We start from the raw sequence: 17522 nt of genomic DNA on the forward strand, positions 1-17522 counted from the left end.
GAGAGCAAAAGAGAAGGAGAGGGAGAGAGAGCAAAAAGGGAGAGAGACAGCAAAAGAGGGGGAGAGAGAGCAAAAGAGAGGGGGGAGAGAGAGCAAAAGAGAGGGGGAAGAGAGAAAGCAAAAGAGAGGAGGGAGAGAGCAAAAGAGAGGAGGGAGAGAGAGAGCAAAAGAGAGGGGGGAGAGAGAGAGCAAAAGAGAGGGGGGAGAGAGAGAGCAAAAGAGAGGGGGGAGAGAGAGAGCAAAAGAGAGGGGGGAGAGAGAGAGAGAGAGAGTAAAAAAGATGGGAGAGAGAGAGAGCAAAAGATAGGGGAGAAAGAGAGAGCAAAAGAGAGGGGAGAAAGAGAGAGCAAAAGAGAGAGGGGATAGAGAGAGAGCAAGGGGTGGGACCGCTGTACTGCAAACAATGGCCCATGTACACAGGCTTTAGGACTAGTAATAATAATAATAAGGCAAAGCAATAACTCTTAACTTTATATAAGCCATATTTTTTTTTCCTGACCGTTTTAAGGTCTTTATCTGCAGCTATTTATATCACGTTCTAAAATGATGCAACTCTCATTTTTTTTAGCAGAACTGCCAAAATATTAAAATGTGACCCCCAAATCTATATATATTTTAAAGTAGACAAACCAAGGTATTGATCTAGGCCTATTTTGTTATATTTCATGTCACCATTTGGCAGTTAGATGTATGAACATCTCTATGTAAAAAATGAAGATATTTTACCAGAAAATTTCCTCAGTAGCTACAACCCATTATAAATGGATTTTCAGCAGCCAATAAGGATGGTAGTCCCTGGACTCGTGAAGGAGCATGTGCAGGCACAGTCATGTTATTTCCCTATTCAGCTTAAGGAAGTTTACTATGAAACCTTACGAGATTTCAGTAAAATCTCATGCGATAAAAGTAAAGCAAAACAAGACATCAGCACTGCTGATGCGGATTGGCTATTGTTTTGTTTTTTCTTCCTTCAGCTGGACAGCAGCTGAACGATAACTTTTCAATGAGCATTAACTAATTTTGAGGTAAAATATCTTCCTTTTTCACATAGAGATGTTCAGGTGATATTTTCTTGTCAGGTTTTTACAGCTATAATGAATCACTTTCAAGTAAAGTAAACCAAATACCATTTTTTGTTCTGTTGTTGTAGGTGAAGTTGCTGTAATAACAGCCTTCCTGTTATACTGTCCATAGCTCAATGCCTTAACATAAATACTTTCTTCTCTCCAGCAGTGCACCTTATAATAACACAGTAATTATTGTCAGGGAAAAATTATAAGGTTTTCAAAGTACAAAAAAGATTCTTGTTTCAAATAAATACAGGTCAGTGCTGGGAAAATACAGTGGTCCTAGTACCTGGGGCTCATAGTCAGAAGGTATGTACTGTAACTGTAAAAACTCAAGGGCCACTAAAGTCAAAATTGGATTAACTTTAAAATTTGACAGAAAAAATTCTAATGGACATTAAATGCTAAATAAATGCTAGATAGAATGATGCATTCAAACAAAAGATTAGTCTGAGAATAACCTGTAGATGTATTTTTATAGTTTCATTAGCTGTTTAAATATTGACAAAATAAGTGTAAAGTTTTTAGTGTCGATAAAACAATGGGAGCAGCCATGTTGTAACTAAGGTTACCTTCTCTGCTCTGGCCAATTAAGGACAGTTATAAATAGGTCACTAGAGTGTGCAGCCAATGGCTGTGTGGAATATAACAGTGTTCTGCACTTCAATTTCTGACAGGAACTGAAAAGCTCACAATTTCAGAATGGAATTACAGGAAATGGGGACAAAATAAATAATGAAAGTATATTAATATCTAAAACTTATTTTATATTACCATCTCAAAATGTTTAATGTCCCTTTAAAGTAAATTCTATTGTATTGTCTTTTTTATGATGTAGTTATTCAATTGTACTGTATTTAGTGGTAATGAATGTGAAAACTTTACAAATACATTCAATTTATATTCTTTCAATCACCAAACTGCCACTGCCTTATTTGTAGGACCAATTAGTATTTTTTACTGGAGTAAACATAAGTTTGCACTATTTTGTAGTACTCACCTCAGGTTAGCCAGGTAGGGACATATACAAATGTGCTGCTCTGCCCTAACAATAACAAACCAGTGAAGTTTGGTGTATAAAATTCAAAATCTGGTAGCAATGGATTGGTCAGAAAATAAATAATAAGAGTATATTACAATGCTTTTTTTATCACATATTAAAAAGGAACAGTAAACGCCTTGAGATTTTTATTGATAATGTTGATTTATGTGCACTAAAACAACATTGTAATATATTTACATTATTTATTTTGTCCCCGTTTCATGTAATTTAGCTATGAAAATTGAGCAATTTCTAATTCTCAGAACTTGAAATGTACTTGGAGCTGATTGGTTCCTCCAAATAAGAGAAATGGTGGGTGGAGTTTGGTTATTGAAAAATAATTGCAGTAAAAATGATTTTAATTTGTTTTAAAAACATTAAAGGGATATTCCAGAAAAAAATTGAAAACCACATGGGTGCATTTCGGTATTGAACAGAAGAAATTTTGTAATATACATGCATTAGCAAAACGGCTTCTAATAAAAGCTATAGCTGTATTTAAAGGGACAGTCTAGGCCAAAATAAACTTTCATGATTCAGATAGAGCATGTAATTTTAAACAATTTTCCAATTTACTTTTATCACCAATTTTTCTTTGTTCTCTTGGTATTCTTAGTTGAAAGCTTAAAGGGACAGTATACTGTAAAATAGTTTTTCCCTCAATGTGTTTACAATTGCTTTTTTACCAACTGCAGAGTAAAAAATGTATGAAAATTAGCTTTTTAAGGTTTATTTCTGTATATTATAGCTCTGATTTTGTGTTTTGAAGCCACAGCCTAATAAAATAGGTTGAGCTTGTAGGTATAATCAGATCTCATTACTGTATCACATTGTGCACATATACCTGCTTCTTTATCTTATATCTGTCCTTAAAACAATCACCAATACTTTGAGAGAACAATGGAAAATCAACATTTTATTACCTTATCTCTGCTTTATCACACTGAGTGTAATTTCTTCTGCTGGCTGTGTTTACAAAGCTTATCTATAGCTGGTACGCGCGGCCACAAACTTTCAGAATAGGTGGGGATACCACATGCTAAATTAACAATTTCAAATGCCAATATAAGGGTAAAGGAGCTACTTGTAAACAATTTAATACACTCCAGCAGGTAAAGTGGATCATTGGGAACAAATTAAAGGGGAGAAAATTTTTGAGTAAACTGTCCCTTTAACCTAGGAGGTTCATATGCTAATTTCTTAGAACTTGAAGCCCACCTCTTTCAGATTGCATTTTAACAGTTTTTCACCACTAGAGGGTGTTAGTTCACGTATTTCATATAGATAACACTGTGCTCGTGCACAAGAAGTTATCTGTGAGCAGACACTGATTGGCTAGACTGCAAGTCTGTCAAAAGAACTGAAAAAAGGGGCAGTTTGCAGAGGCTTAGATACAAGATAATCACAGAGGTTAATAGTATATTATTATAACTGTGTTGGTTATGCAAAGCTGGGAAATGGGTAATAAAGGGATCATCTATCTTTTAAAACAATAAAAATTCTGGTGTAGACTGTCCCTTTAAGTATGCACCGTGCACCAGCATTTTAAACACAGCACTTGCTCAGAGAGCCTAAGGTGCTTGTACCATCAGGTAATGACTCAGTTTGTTAATTGCTGACATGATACAAGCCCCACTTATGATCTGAGCAGCTGCATTATTAAAATGTGGGAGCAGTGACAATATTTAGCTATGCTTCACATGCACGTGCAGAGAAAAATGTTAACACTAAATAAAAATGTATATTGCAAATATGTTTCTATTCAAATATGCAATAAATCTATGTGCATTTAAATTTTGACTGGAATGTCCCTTTAAGACTTGGCTGATATGTTATTCTATAGCAACACAACAGGAATGTCTTGTAATTACAAGGTGTTAACTGTCCCTTTAGACATTTTATATTACAATCTCAAAGTGTTTCATCCCCCTTTAACCTTTTGACTGCCCTATGAAAGTATGTGTAAATCGATCCCTTTCAAATAAAGTCTGATGAAAAGACATTACCTCGGGTGGTAACGGACATCAAGTTGCCTCATTTTTACTGGAAAATAATCTGAACAATTTATGATATGCACATAGAAAGTTTGTACAGGAATTACACCTTAATGAACTGCAAAATAAATTGTGCACATTCATGTCTGGCTGACTCAGAGGATCATACAAAATGTGCTGTAGTTTAACACATTCAATGCTTTATATAATGATTTCCTTCAAAACCTCTGGTTATACAATAACAGGTAAGATCCCTTTTTCCGGCACCAGAGTATAAGGTTTATTCTCACTAACTAGTAATTCTCCAGAGAGGTGGTCTTTCTATTCAATCACAAATAACTGTGGACTTAACCTTCAATAGTTATCATATACTCCAAAAGAACTTTGTATACAATAAACACAAACCTCAATAGATATCATGTACTACAGAAAAAAACTGCAAAAAACAAAACCATATACAATAGATTCATTATATAAACAGTGCACATATGATTTATTTGCTGCCGGCTAAACTATAAAGATATATAATTATCCTTCTAATAACGAACCTGGGCCCACTTTATAATAAATGACCTTATGAAATCTGAAACAGTTTAACTGATATGTATGAAAAACAGTTTCAAAATTTGTTTTCAATTGTATCCAAAAAGACTGTGTCCCATGACTGTTCCAAATGTTGTATTTGCAGCATGAAGTATGAAGTCACTTTTAAATGTGATAGGGCTCTTTAAAATGTCAGTTTCTCAGCGGATCAAGAGTGGGACTTATCGCTCACTGGGTCTTTTACCTTCCGTAATGGTTGCTTATAGTTTATGTGAGTTTAACATAAAAGTTGTATAATGCAGCTAGGAGTTTTTGACACCTCAAGGAATTATGGCTAGACTTTTGCGAAGCACGCCCACCTCGCTAGGCTGTCTGTTAAACTCCACTGTCTGTAACAACTTTAAATGTTACCTTGGTTGTAGTTTTCAGTCCATTTTCCTCCCCCTTGGGGAATACTCACATAACCATTCTGCATTCACCGCCGTATCAACGGATTCCTCTGATCCCACCGTGAGCGTGCCTTTCTCTGTCCCGCTGGTTCGTTTGGTCGGTTCAGTGTGGTTTAGAGGGCTCAGCTGTAACCTTAGTGGTGACGTATACAGATACATTTGATCTTAATATTGTACAGGGTCTCCTAAGTTTTTAAGTTATTCTACTACCTTTTGTTTATGACATTGTTTGTTAAATACATCAGTTAAAGATAATCCTTTGATTATTTGTGTCAAAATGCAACTTTGAAATTCAATTTTCTATAAATTGAGGACTTAAAGGAACGGAGCATAGTTAATCTCCTCATTCAAACCAAAAGGTTTCAGGGCTTTAAGATCATAAATCCACCTGCATTCTTTTTGCAGTAATATTTTATCAAGATTTCCAGCTCTTATTGAATCAATTAATGCCACAAACAAAATGTAGTAGAATAACTTAAACTAAGGAGACACTGTACAATATTAAGATCAAATATATCTTTTGGAATAATAATAATAATAATAATAATAATAATAAAATGTGAAATTTCCATTGTTAAAGAATATAATTGCTACTTTCCTTTTTAACTATGCACGTAAATATTCACAAGATTAAAGGTTTGAATAAGGAGACTAACGGCTAGATTTAGAGTTGGGCGGTAGCCGTCAAAACCAGCATTAGAGGCTCCTAACGCTGGTTTTGGGCTACCGCCGGTATTTAGAGTCAGTCATTAAAGGGTCTAACGCTCACTTTCCAGCCACGACTTTTCCATACCGCAGATCCCCTTACGTCAATTGCGTATCCTATCTTTTCAATGGGATCTTTCTAACGCCGGTATTTAGAGTCGTGGCTGAAGTGAGCGTTAGAAATCTAACGACAAAACTCCAGCCGCAGAAAAAAAAACAGTAGTTAAGAGCTTTCTGGGCTAACGCCGGTTTATAAAGCTCTTAACTACTGTGCTCTAAAGTACACTAACACCCATAAACTACCTATGTACCCCTAAACCAAGGCCCCCCCACATCGCCGCCACTCTAGTAAAAAAAATTAACCCCTAATCTGCCGACCGCACACCGCTGCCACCTACATTATCCCTATGAACCCCTAATCTGATGCCCCTAACACCGCCGACCCCTATATTATATTTATTAACCCCTAATCTGCCGCCCCCGCTATCGCTGACCCCTGCATATTATTATTAACCCCTAATCTGAAGCTCCGTACCCCGCTGCCGCCTACATTATAGCTATGTACCCCTAATCTGCTGTGCCTAACATCGCCGACCCCTATATTATATTTATTAACCCCTAATCTGCCCCCCTCAACGTCGCCTCCACCTGCCTACACTTATTAACCCCTAATCTGCCGAGCGGACCACACCGCTACTATAATAAAGTTATTAACCCCTAATCCGCCTCACTCCCGCCTCAATAACCCTATAATAAATAGTATTAACCCCTAATCTGCCCTCCCTAACATCGCCGACACCTAACTTCAAGTATTAACCCCTAATCTGCCGATCGGAGCTCACCGCTACTCTAATACATTTTTTAACCCCTAAAGCTAATTCTAACCCTAACCCTAACACCCCCCTAAGTTAAATATAATTTTATTCTAACGAAATAAATTAACTCTTATTAAATAAATTATTCCTATTTAAAGCTAAATACTTACCTGTAAAATAAACCCTAATATAGCTACAATATAAATTATAATTATATTGTAGCTATTTTAGGATTAATATTTATTTTACAGGCAACTTTGTATTTATTTTAACCAGGTACAATAGCCATTTAATAGTTACCTAGTTAAAATAATAACAAAATTACCTGTAAAATAAATCCTAACCTAAGTTACAATTAAACCTAACACTACACTATCAATAAATTAATTAAATAAAATACCTACAATTATCTACAATTAAACCTAACACTACACTATCAATAAATTAATTAAATACAATACCTACAAATAAATACAATTAAATAAACTAACTAAAGTACAAAAAATAAAAAAGAACTAAGTTACAAAAAATAAAAAAATATTTACAAACATTAGAAAAATATTACAACAATTTTAAACTAATTACACCTACTCTAAGCCCCCTAATAAAATAACAAAGCCCCCCAAAATAAAAAAATGCCCTACCCTATTCTAAATTAAAAAAGTTCAAAGCTCTATTACCTTACCAGCCCTGAACAGGGCCCTTTGCGGGGCATGCCCCAAAGAATTCAGCTCTTTTGCCTGTAAAAAAAACACATACAATAACCCCCCCCCAACATTACAACCCACCACCCACATACCCCTAATCTAACCCAAACCCCCCTTAAATAAACCTAACACTAAGCCCCTGAAGATCTTCCTACCTTATCTTCACCATGCCAGGTTCACCGATCTGTCCTCGGAAGTCTTGATCCAAGCCTCGAAGTGTTGATCCAAGCCCAAGCGGGGGGCTGAAGAGTGACGTCCATCCTCGGGCTGAAGTCTGGATCCAAGCGGCGGCTGAAGAAATCCATCATCGGGCTGAAGTCGGAAGTCCATCATCGGGATGAAGTCTTCTATCAAGCAGCATCTTCAATCTTCTTTCTTCCGGAGCGGAGCCATCTTCTTCCCAGCCGACGCGGATCCATCCTCTTCTAACGACGCCTACTAGCCGAATGACGGTTCCTTTAAATGACGTCATCCAAGATGGCGTCCGTCGAATTCCGATTGGCTGATAGGATTCTATCAGCCAATCGGAATTAAGGTAGGAAAATTCTGATTGGCTGATGGAATCAGCCAGTCAGAATCAAGTTCAATCCGATTGGCTGATCCGATCAGCCAATCAGATTGAGCTCGCATTCTATTGGCTGATCGAATGCGTCGGCTGGAAGATAATGGCTCCGGAAGAAAGAAGATTGAAGATGCTGCTTCATAGAAGACTTCATCCCGATGATGGACTTCTTCGGCGCTTGCTTGGATCAAGACTTCAGCCCGATGATGGATTTCTTCAGCCGCCGCTTGGATCCAGACTTCAGCCCGAGGATGGACGTCACTCTTCAGCCCCCCGCTTGGGCTTGGATCAAGACTTCGGACCCTCTTCTGGACCGATCGGTGAACCTGGCATGGTGAAGACAAGGTAGGGAGATCTTCAGGGGCTTAGTGTTAGGTTTATTTAAGGGGGGTTTGGGTTAGATTAGGGTTATGTGGGTGGTGGGTTGTAATGTGGGGGGGTATTGTATGTTTTTTTTTACAGGCAAAAGAGCTGAATTATTTGGGGCATGCCCCTCAAAGGGCCCTTTTCAGGGCTGGTAAGGTAAAAGAGCTTTGAACTTTTTTAATTTAGAATAGGGTAGGGCATTTTTTTATTTTGGGGGGCTTTGTTATTTTATTAGGGGGCTTAGAGTAGGTGTAATTAGTTTAAAATTGTTGTAATTTTTTTCTAATGTTTGTAAATATTTTTTTATTTTTTGTAACTTAGTTCTTTTTTATTTTTTGTACTTTAGTTAGTTTATTTAATTGTATTTATTTGTAGGAATTGTATTTAATTTATTTATTGATAGTGTAGTGTTAGGTTTAATTGTAACTTAGGTTAGGATTTATTTTACAGGTAATTTTGTTATTATTTTAACTAGGTAACTATTAAATAGTTATTAACTATTTAATAGCTATTGTACCTGGCTAAAATAATTACAAAGTTGCCTGTAAAATAAATATTAATCCTAAAATAGCTACAATATAATTATAATTTATATTGTAGCTATATTAGGGTTTATTTTACAGGTAAGTATTTAGCTTTAAATAGGAATAAGTTATTTAATAAGAGTTAATTTATTTTGTTAGAATAAAATTATATTTAACTTAGGGGGGTGTTAGGGTTAGGGTTAGAATTAGCTTTAGGGGTTAAAAAATTTATTAGAGTAGCGGTGAGCTCCGATCGGCAGATTAGGGGTTAATACTTGAAGTTAGGTGTCGGCAATGTTAGGGAGGGCAGATTAGGGGTTAATACTATTTATTATAGGGTTATTGAGGCGGGAGTGAGGCGGATTAGGGGTTAATACATTTATTATAGTAGCGCTCAGGTCCGGTCGGCAGATTAGGGGTTAATAAATGTAGTTAGGTGGAGGCGACGTTGGGGGCAGCAGATTAGGGGTTAATAAATATAATATAGGGGTCGGCGATGTTAGGGCAGCAGATTAGGGGTACATAGGGATAATGTAGGTGGCGGGGGTGTACGGAGCGGCAGCTTAGGGGTTAAAAATAATATGCAGGGGTCAGCAATAGCGGGGGCGGCAGATTAGGGGTTAATAAGTGTAAGGTTAGGGGTGTTTAGACTCGGGGTACATGTTAGAGTGTTAGGTGCAGACGTAGGAAGTGTTTCCCCATAGGAAACAATGGGGCTGCGTTAGAAGCTGAATGCATCTTTTTTGCAGGTGTTAGGTTTTTTTTCAGCTCAAACAGCCCCATTGTTTTCTATGGGGGAATCGTGCACGAGCACGTTTTTGAAGCTAGCCGCGTCCGTAAGCACTGCTGGTATCGAGAGTTGCAGTGGCGTTAAATTATGCTCTACGCTCCCTTTTTGGAGCCTAACGCACTGAAAACCCAGCCATTCTGTGAACTCTAAATACCAGCGGTATTTAAAAGGTGCGGGGGAAAAAAAGCACGCGTAGCTAACGCACCATGTTTAAAGAAAATATTTGTTACTCTCCCTTTAACTGTGGATGAAATTACCCATGACAAAAAGAGGGTTACAGCTGAGCCCTCTAAACTATGCTGAACCGACCAAACAAACCAGCGGGACAGAGAAAGGCACGCTCACGGTGGGATAAAGGAATCCGTTGATACGGCGGTGAATGCAGAATGGTTATGTGAGTATTACCTAAGGGGGAGGAAAATGGACTGAAAACTACAACCAAGGTAACATTTAAAATTGTTACAGACAGTGGAGTTTAACAGACAGCCTAGCGAGGTGGGCGTGCTTCGCAAAAGTCTAGCCATAATTCCTTGAGGTGTTAAACACTCCTAACTGCATTATACAACTTTTATGTTAAACTCCCATAAACTATAAGCAACCATTATGGAAGGTAAAAGACCCTATGAGCGATAAGTCCCACTCTTGATCCGCTGAGAAACGGACATTTTAAAGAGCCCTATCACATTTAAAAGTGACTTTATACTTCATGCTGCAAATACAACATTTGGAACAGTCATGGGACAGTCTTTTTGGATACAATTGAAAACAAATTTTGAAACAAACAAGCAACTGTTTTTCATACATATCAGTTAAATTGTTTCAGATTTCATAAGGTCATTTATTATAAAGTGGGCCCACGTTCGTTATTAGAAGGATATTTATTTATCTTTATAGTTTAGCCGGCAGCAAATAAATCATATGTGCACTGTTTATATAATTAATCTATTGTATATGGTTTTGTTTTTTGCAGTTTTTTTGTGTAGTACATGATATCTATTGAAGTTTGTGTTTATTGTATACAAAGTTCTTTTGGAGTATATGATAACTATTGAAGGTTAAGTCCACAGTTATTTGTGATTGAATATAAAGACCACCTCTCTGGAGAATTACTAGTTAGTGAGAATAAACCTTATACCCTGGTGCCGGAAAAAGGGATCTTACTACGAGTTTCGATTCTCATAGTTTTCTTCTCTGCTAAATGTAATAAATATATATATATATATTAATGAAAGTTTACATTGCAGCGTAGTTTTACAAATACTTACCTTTCTCTTGTGCAAAGCCGGACCAGCGATCCCCCCGCCTGCTTCTCCTGCTGTGCTTACACAGCAATGACGAAACCGGCTTCCTCCAATCATTACATGGCCTCACGAGATAAACGCTCTGGGGGAAGCCATGTTTTGAGGAAACCGGTTTCATCATTGGTTACGTATGTACAGAGGAACTGCGGGCGGGGGATCAGTGATCCGGCTTTGCACAAGAGAAAGGTATTTGTAAAAACATAAATTATGCTTACCTGATCATTTTCTTTTCTTCAGATGGAAAGAGTCCACAGCTGCATTCATTACTTTTGGGAAATAAGAACCTGGCCACCAGGAGGAGGCAAAGACACCCCAGCCAAAGGCTTAAATGCTCCTCCCACTTCCCTCATCCCCCAGTCATTCTGCCGAGGAACAAGGAACAGTAGAAGAAATACCAGGGTATAAAGGTGCCAGAAGAAAATAAAAGACGCCCCCCAGAAAAGAGAGCTGTGGACTCTTTCCATCTGAAGAAAAGAAAATTATTAGGTAAGCATAATTTATGTTTTTCTTCATAAATGGAAAGAGTCCACAGCTGCATTCATTACTCTTAGGAAACCAATACCCAAGCTATAGAGGACACTGAATGCATAAACGGGAGGGTACAAAAGGCGTCCGACACCGAGAAGAACATCCCCTCCAGATGGTGCTACCGCACCCGAAAAGAAGACTGAAGACAGAGTCCCCGATATTCGTGCAGCAAACCCAGAAGGTTTAACACCAGACACTACAGTCATACCAAGATGACCTCAGCAGAAAACTACCTGCAGATGAGTAAGAGCAGCATAAGACAGGTCACCAACCCTACCGCAGACTCAGAACATCCACTTAGCAGTGGACCCAGCTCAGGCGTAACCAAAAATCCGCCAGCCTTAATTCATATCCTGAATAAGGAGAAGGCTCAATGTACCACAAGGGCCCAAAGACAAACAGAGTCTTGGTAAAAATCTGCCAGCACAACGATAAAGTGCAAATTGTTGCGACTGTTTGCAAACTGCAACCATCTGCTTTCTATGCAGCAAGGAACCCACAGGCTCCTACAGCTGGCTGTCAGGTCTGAAGGACAGGGGAAGAGAAAATCCCCCAAACACCAGTCCCCAAAAGGAGGATGGAAAAAGATGAACTCAGCCACCCAACGGAACAATAGGAAGTCCAAGAGAATCCATAGGAGAGTAACAGAGAAATGCAATATAGCCCAGCACAACCCTCCATGACTGTCTCAAACATGGAGACATCATCACCCCAGAGAAAACAGAACCCCAGAGAACGGAGGCTCACCTCTAGAGGATAATAACTCCCGTTCCAACAGGACAGGACAACCAACCTCCAAAGAGAGGAAACCCCCCCCCACAAAGAGGACCAACAACCCCCCCCCGAAGGGGAGAGTATGGAAGGAACAGCATACAAGCTCATAAGATATGAAGCCAGAGGCTGAGAAAACAATTTAAAAAGAAAACATCTAGACGACCTAGTTGAACATCGAGGAATTCTACAAAAAGGAAGTAGACCCGGATAAAGGACACAGAATCCCAGCCAAGCCCTCTATACCAAAGGTATAACCCTGGGAAAAACTGGATCACACCGAACCAGCCACAGGATCGTAAGGCTTCTGGACAGCCGGAAGATCCACAACAAAAAAACACCGGCCCGTGCAAAAAACTATAGGCCTGAGTTCCAAAACGTTCCAGGGAACCTCCCAAGGAACATAACCGGACCAACCCGTAAAACAGGAACAAGGCACACTTGGAAATCCCAAAAGGGAGGATGACACTCCAAAGGGAACGAAAGTACGACAGAGTCACACGAGTATCCTAGAGCCCACCAAGGCGATAAAACAATGCCCAGGAAAAAACATTGAGGACAAGGTCACACGAAGAGTGAGCAAAACAAAGGCTAGTCCCCATAATCCCCTCCGGGGTATCAGAGGACCATACCCAAGGAAAAGGAATTCAGGGCAACCTAAACCCCGGTATAAAAACCCCTAAGCCTAGCTTGGAGAAGGAGACAGGACAGCCTACCATCTCTGATAGGGAATGACTTAACTCCCAAAGAAGGAAAAAACCACAAGGACCTCCCATAAGGCGGCCAAAACCGCTAATGGGCAACATACAAGTCCCGAAATCTCATCCGAAGGAGGAGAACCTCAAAGGAAAACCCAAACAAAAGGACAAATCCAAGAGCCACAAGGGCAAGACCACCCAAACTGACAGCAGGGAGGACCAAAGCCTCCCAACCTCCAACCCACGCGGGGAGGAACACTCCACATCCCGACCTAAAGACGGAATCATGAGAGGGACAAACTAGCATTCATATAGCCCCCTACCTTCAGTGGGCCACCAGCCCTTATCCAGCGCCCACTCTCGGAAGAACCAAAGCAGCAGCTAAAAGTAATAGTTGAGATTATTGCTATTTAAAAAATGGAAACAAATAGAAATCCCAAGTATTAGAGAATTCGTAAATGTTATTAAAACTCAAATGATATTGGAAAGGCAGAATTTGAAGGTTGGTTCGGACAAAAAATATAGAAGATACTTTAGCAAATGGGAAAGTATCATAAGCTCGTGGTCCATGGAGCTCCAGACTCAATTTCTGGAGCCATTCCAGAATTCAGTCCCTTTCCTCAACATGATTATTTCCGGAGCTCTTCCCAGGCATTGGTTAGTAGAGAGGGCCAGGTGACATATTGAAAACATTTTAAAAATATCAAGAGCAGGGGTTCTTTTTTCCTTTTTTTTCTCTTTTTCCCCTCTTCCTCTATGTGCCCCCCCCTCCCTCCCCCACTTTATATATCTTTGGTTGGAGGGGAGTTGACGTTTCAGAGTGCATTTATAGGATGGTTGTATGAAATGGCAATAGCTGATTACGCTTCTGCTTTCTGTTGAAATGTCTAGGCAACTCAAAGAATTGAAGAAATATATAAACAGGTAATGATAAAATGGAAAATACGACCCATTGGAAACTATAGGTCTTGGATAATAGAGTTAGATAAAAAAGTGACTAACTCTGAGTACATATATGGTAGACTGCCAGCTTCGAGTCACAATAAGTCTGTCAAGTTTTGAGTTTGTAGATAGAAAATTAAAATACAGTCCAATCTGAGACTATTTGATAGGAATAACTATGTCTATATAAAATACATGAGAAATGTATAATATTTTACTATGTGTTATCAATGCTTAGTATTTTTCTTTTGTATATGTTCATGCTTGTAATAAGAAAATTCAATAAAAATAATTAAAAAAAAAAAAATAGTTAAGATTATTCCCCAATCTGGACGGTACACACTGTATCAAAGGGCTGAGTCGGCCCTGCCGGGAACAGAACCTGTGACCCTAGGATCTTTGAACAGGCCTGGTAGTCAGGGAATGTTACCAACTGAGCTACTTCGCTGGCATCGGCCAGCTGGAGAGGTCAATGAGGATTGAACTGATCCCCCAAGCCTCACTAACCCTCAGGTCCACGCAGAATAACTGAAGCTTGTAAAAGAGAACAAGAATAACACAATAATATTAGAGGCACTTAGTACCCAACCGGAACAGCCAGGCAGAACAGGCGCCAATTGTCTGAACTAGACCTAACGACAGAAGGACTGAACCCAAGCAGGACTAGCCTGAATCAAGGGCTATTTCTGTCAAGGCTGTATAGAATCCCCCCGAGAGAGGGAAACAGCAGACACACATAGGACTAAACACGTCCTTAACAAACTTCCTCAGAAGTAACAGTGCAATCAAAACATCGTAAGTAGAATCCAGACAAACTTCCCAAAGGAAGCAGAAAATATGAGCGTTATTCAAATAAAATAAAGGAAAAGGCAACCCGCAGGTTTATCGCCTAAGTAGAACAGATGTACCCGCAGGAATGCCCAACAGGGCCCCTGTTCTACCAAGCTTAAACTGGAAAAGGTACTCGATAAGACCATAAGAAGATTACTTCCCCTTATGTCTATTTCTGCAAGCTATTCGAAGAAGCTGACTGAGAAGTCTCAGATCCAATAAGGATGGGATCTTCCAACAAGGCCAAACGTGCCTCAAAAGAACACGAAGGCTAGTCAGTCTATACAGAAAAGCGCAGCATACCTCAGCCGGAGCGAAGGACGAGTCCGGACTCTAAGGCTGATCCCCCGCAGCTTCAGGGACAAGCGACATGGTGCCAAAACCCCTGGCGGGAAGACGCTACCTTCCGGAGAAGGAGAAGCAAACTCTGCGTTACCTGCATGCGTAATCAGCGATGGTGGAAGGGAACTCGCCACTCGGAGAACAGAGGCCCCAGAGGTGGATGACTCAGTGGCTCCTTGATTCCCCGATCCTGGGGAATTGAGCACTCTAATACGAAATTCGGAACATAACTGATAGGCTAGTATCATCCGGTGAAATACGCATTCTGCGCACGGAGTAGAAAATAAAACAGAGACATTCGTCTCCACGGAATTAGACTCCTCCATAGTTAGGATATTGATACTAGATCTGGACCCAAAACTTAAACGGCACCTGACACCCACAATGGCTGGGGTACTCACCACCTCCTAAGAGCCCAAGACCGAATTTCTCCTTCGTCACAGAGCTAGGAATGCGGAAGAGTAAAGTAAAAAAATGTGACCACACCCGGTCACAAGGTGAACCGTACAGTCCAGAAAAAGTGCGCCTGACCGTAATGGCCGCGTCACTTCCAAAGGCAGTTATGTCCACAAGCCATGAGCCTAATTAACACTATGCATAAGCAAGTTGAATCACATAACAAACATGATTAAAAAAAACCCTGTTCAATAACCCCCCTCAGGAGATATTACCCTTGATTCCAAGATACAAAAGGCACCTCACTGAGACCCTATATTTAGTCCAGCAAGGTGGTAGCCTCACGGGAAAACATTTGTAATATAATAAAATTATGACGAAAGTAAAATGAAACAATCTTACCGGAATCTAATCCGTGGAACAGGAACACGGCCCTTCAAGTGTGACGGATAGTAGCATCGCCTCCGCCATGGACTTGAGAGAAGAAACCAGGCAGTGAAGCAAAGTTCGACAACGCCGATTGCTTGAGGAGCTGTTAATGAGTCGGGATGGTTTCGCAGAAAGACTCTTCCTGCATCTCCGGATTCTAACTTTCATCCAAGCCCTCACTGAGAGACTGACAGGACTACTTAAAACTCCTGTACCATGCCGAAGAGTACTACCCTCCATAAGAGACTAAAACAAAAATTAAAAATTCTGACCCATCTCTGCCAACCTCCTGGGACGAAAGGCAAAGAATGACTGGGGGATGAGAGAAATGGGAGGAGTATTTAAGCCTTTGGCTGGGGTGTCTTTGCCTCCTCCTGGTGGCCAGGTTCTTATTTCCCAAAAGTAATGAATGCAGCTGTGGACTATTTCCATTTATGAAGAAAAATACACTGCAATGTAAACTTTAATGAATGAAAGTGCCCCTGTTTTTAATAGTATTTGTAAAAAACCAGCCACTAATTCATGAAAGTTTACATTCACTTTTTGAGAGAACAACTGGAAATTAACATTTTTATTATTTATCTCCTACTGAGAGTGTATAGCCAATAGTTAAAGGTACAGTCAAGTCAAAATTAAACTTGATTCAGATAGGGCATACAATTTTGAACAACTTCCATTTTATTTCTATCATCAAATTTGCTTTGTTCTCTTGGTATTCATATCCTTCAAAAAAATGGAAAAAAAAACTTGCGGAATTATTCACAAGCTTGCTGGAGTGATGCATATTTTAACAGGTTTACAACCGCTGTTACGTGTCCCTTTAAGAATTATTGTCAGAAGGAGAGAATGTCTTAAATAAATGCAGTTCTTACGTATCAAAGGGAGGTTTTCCACCACAGTCAAAAGCTTCCTGAAGGTCCCTCACAAGAGTGGCTTGTCCTGGTAGCCTGAACAGGCCCTCTTCTTGCAGTCCATACTCCCGTATAAAATCCACACATTGTTCCACCACCAGTGGGGCAGATCGAGCCTCCTGGTTGACTGCATCCTCCAGACGCTGACCAAACACAGCTGCAATGGCAAACACACAGAGGAAGAAGGATGTCAGTGGTTAGAAACTGTTCATTGTCACCAATCATCCTGTATTTAATGTCACTTTAAAGGGACATTGTACTTGAAAATATTCTCATTAAAATGTACACAGTTATATGTTATACATGCTTGAGTGATTTCAATTATTTACAAATAGCTAATTTCCTTTATTAAATTATTTTTTTTTGCTAGCAGTGGGGCAAAAGAGAGATCCCAGACCTTCTGAGGTGTTCCTGCAGCAGATTTGAATACAATGAAGTATTATCAGCTGCTTGCCTGAGTACACTGTTTCCTTAATGCATATATATGGTTAATATCAGAAATGTGTTTTGTGTTCACAGAAATTAAGCTGGTTTTTATCTGCAGCTCCCAACTACTTTGTACATAATTAAAAGGGACACTTAAAGGGCCAGTAAACCTATAAAATAATGTTTTATATAATTCTGCACATAGTGCAGAATTATATAACATTATATTAGTGCTAGCTTTATGCAACATAACATTGCGGGTACATTTTTATTAAAAAAGAGTGTTTCTTTCACTGAGCGCATCTCAGCAGCTGTCTAGTCACAGCCCGGCCCGATCGCGCCATTACACTCAATGTAGCTCGCTCCCACTGTCAAACAGAGCA

At 39.5% G+C, this 17522-nt stretch overlaps 1 protein-coding gene across 1 annotated transcript in view; it reads right to left on the reverse strand.

Moving 5' to 3' along the window:
* Positions 1-17522, reverse strand: part of ARHGAP22 (Rho GTPase activating protein 22) — an 84007-nt gene that overhangs the window by 32510 nt on the left and 33975 nt on the right. Inside the window, exon 3 of the mRNA XM_053692177.1 lies at positions 16675-16870. Within this exon, the coding sequence (XP_053548152.1) occupies positions 16675-16870 (196 nt within the window). The remainder of the gene's footprint in view (positions 1-16674; positions 16871-17522) is intronic.

This window comes from Bombina bombina, chromosome 9 (assembly GCF_027579735.1).
Source record: "Bombina bombina isolate aBomBom1 chromosome 9, aBomBom1.pri, whole genome shotgun sequence".
Lineage (NCBI taxonomy): Eukaryota > Metazoa > Chordata > Amphibia > Anura > Bombinatoridae > Bombina > Bombina bombina.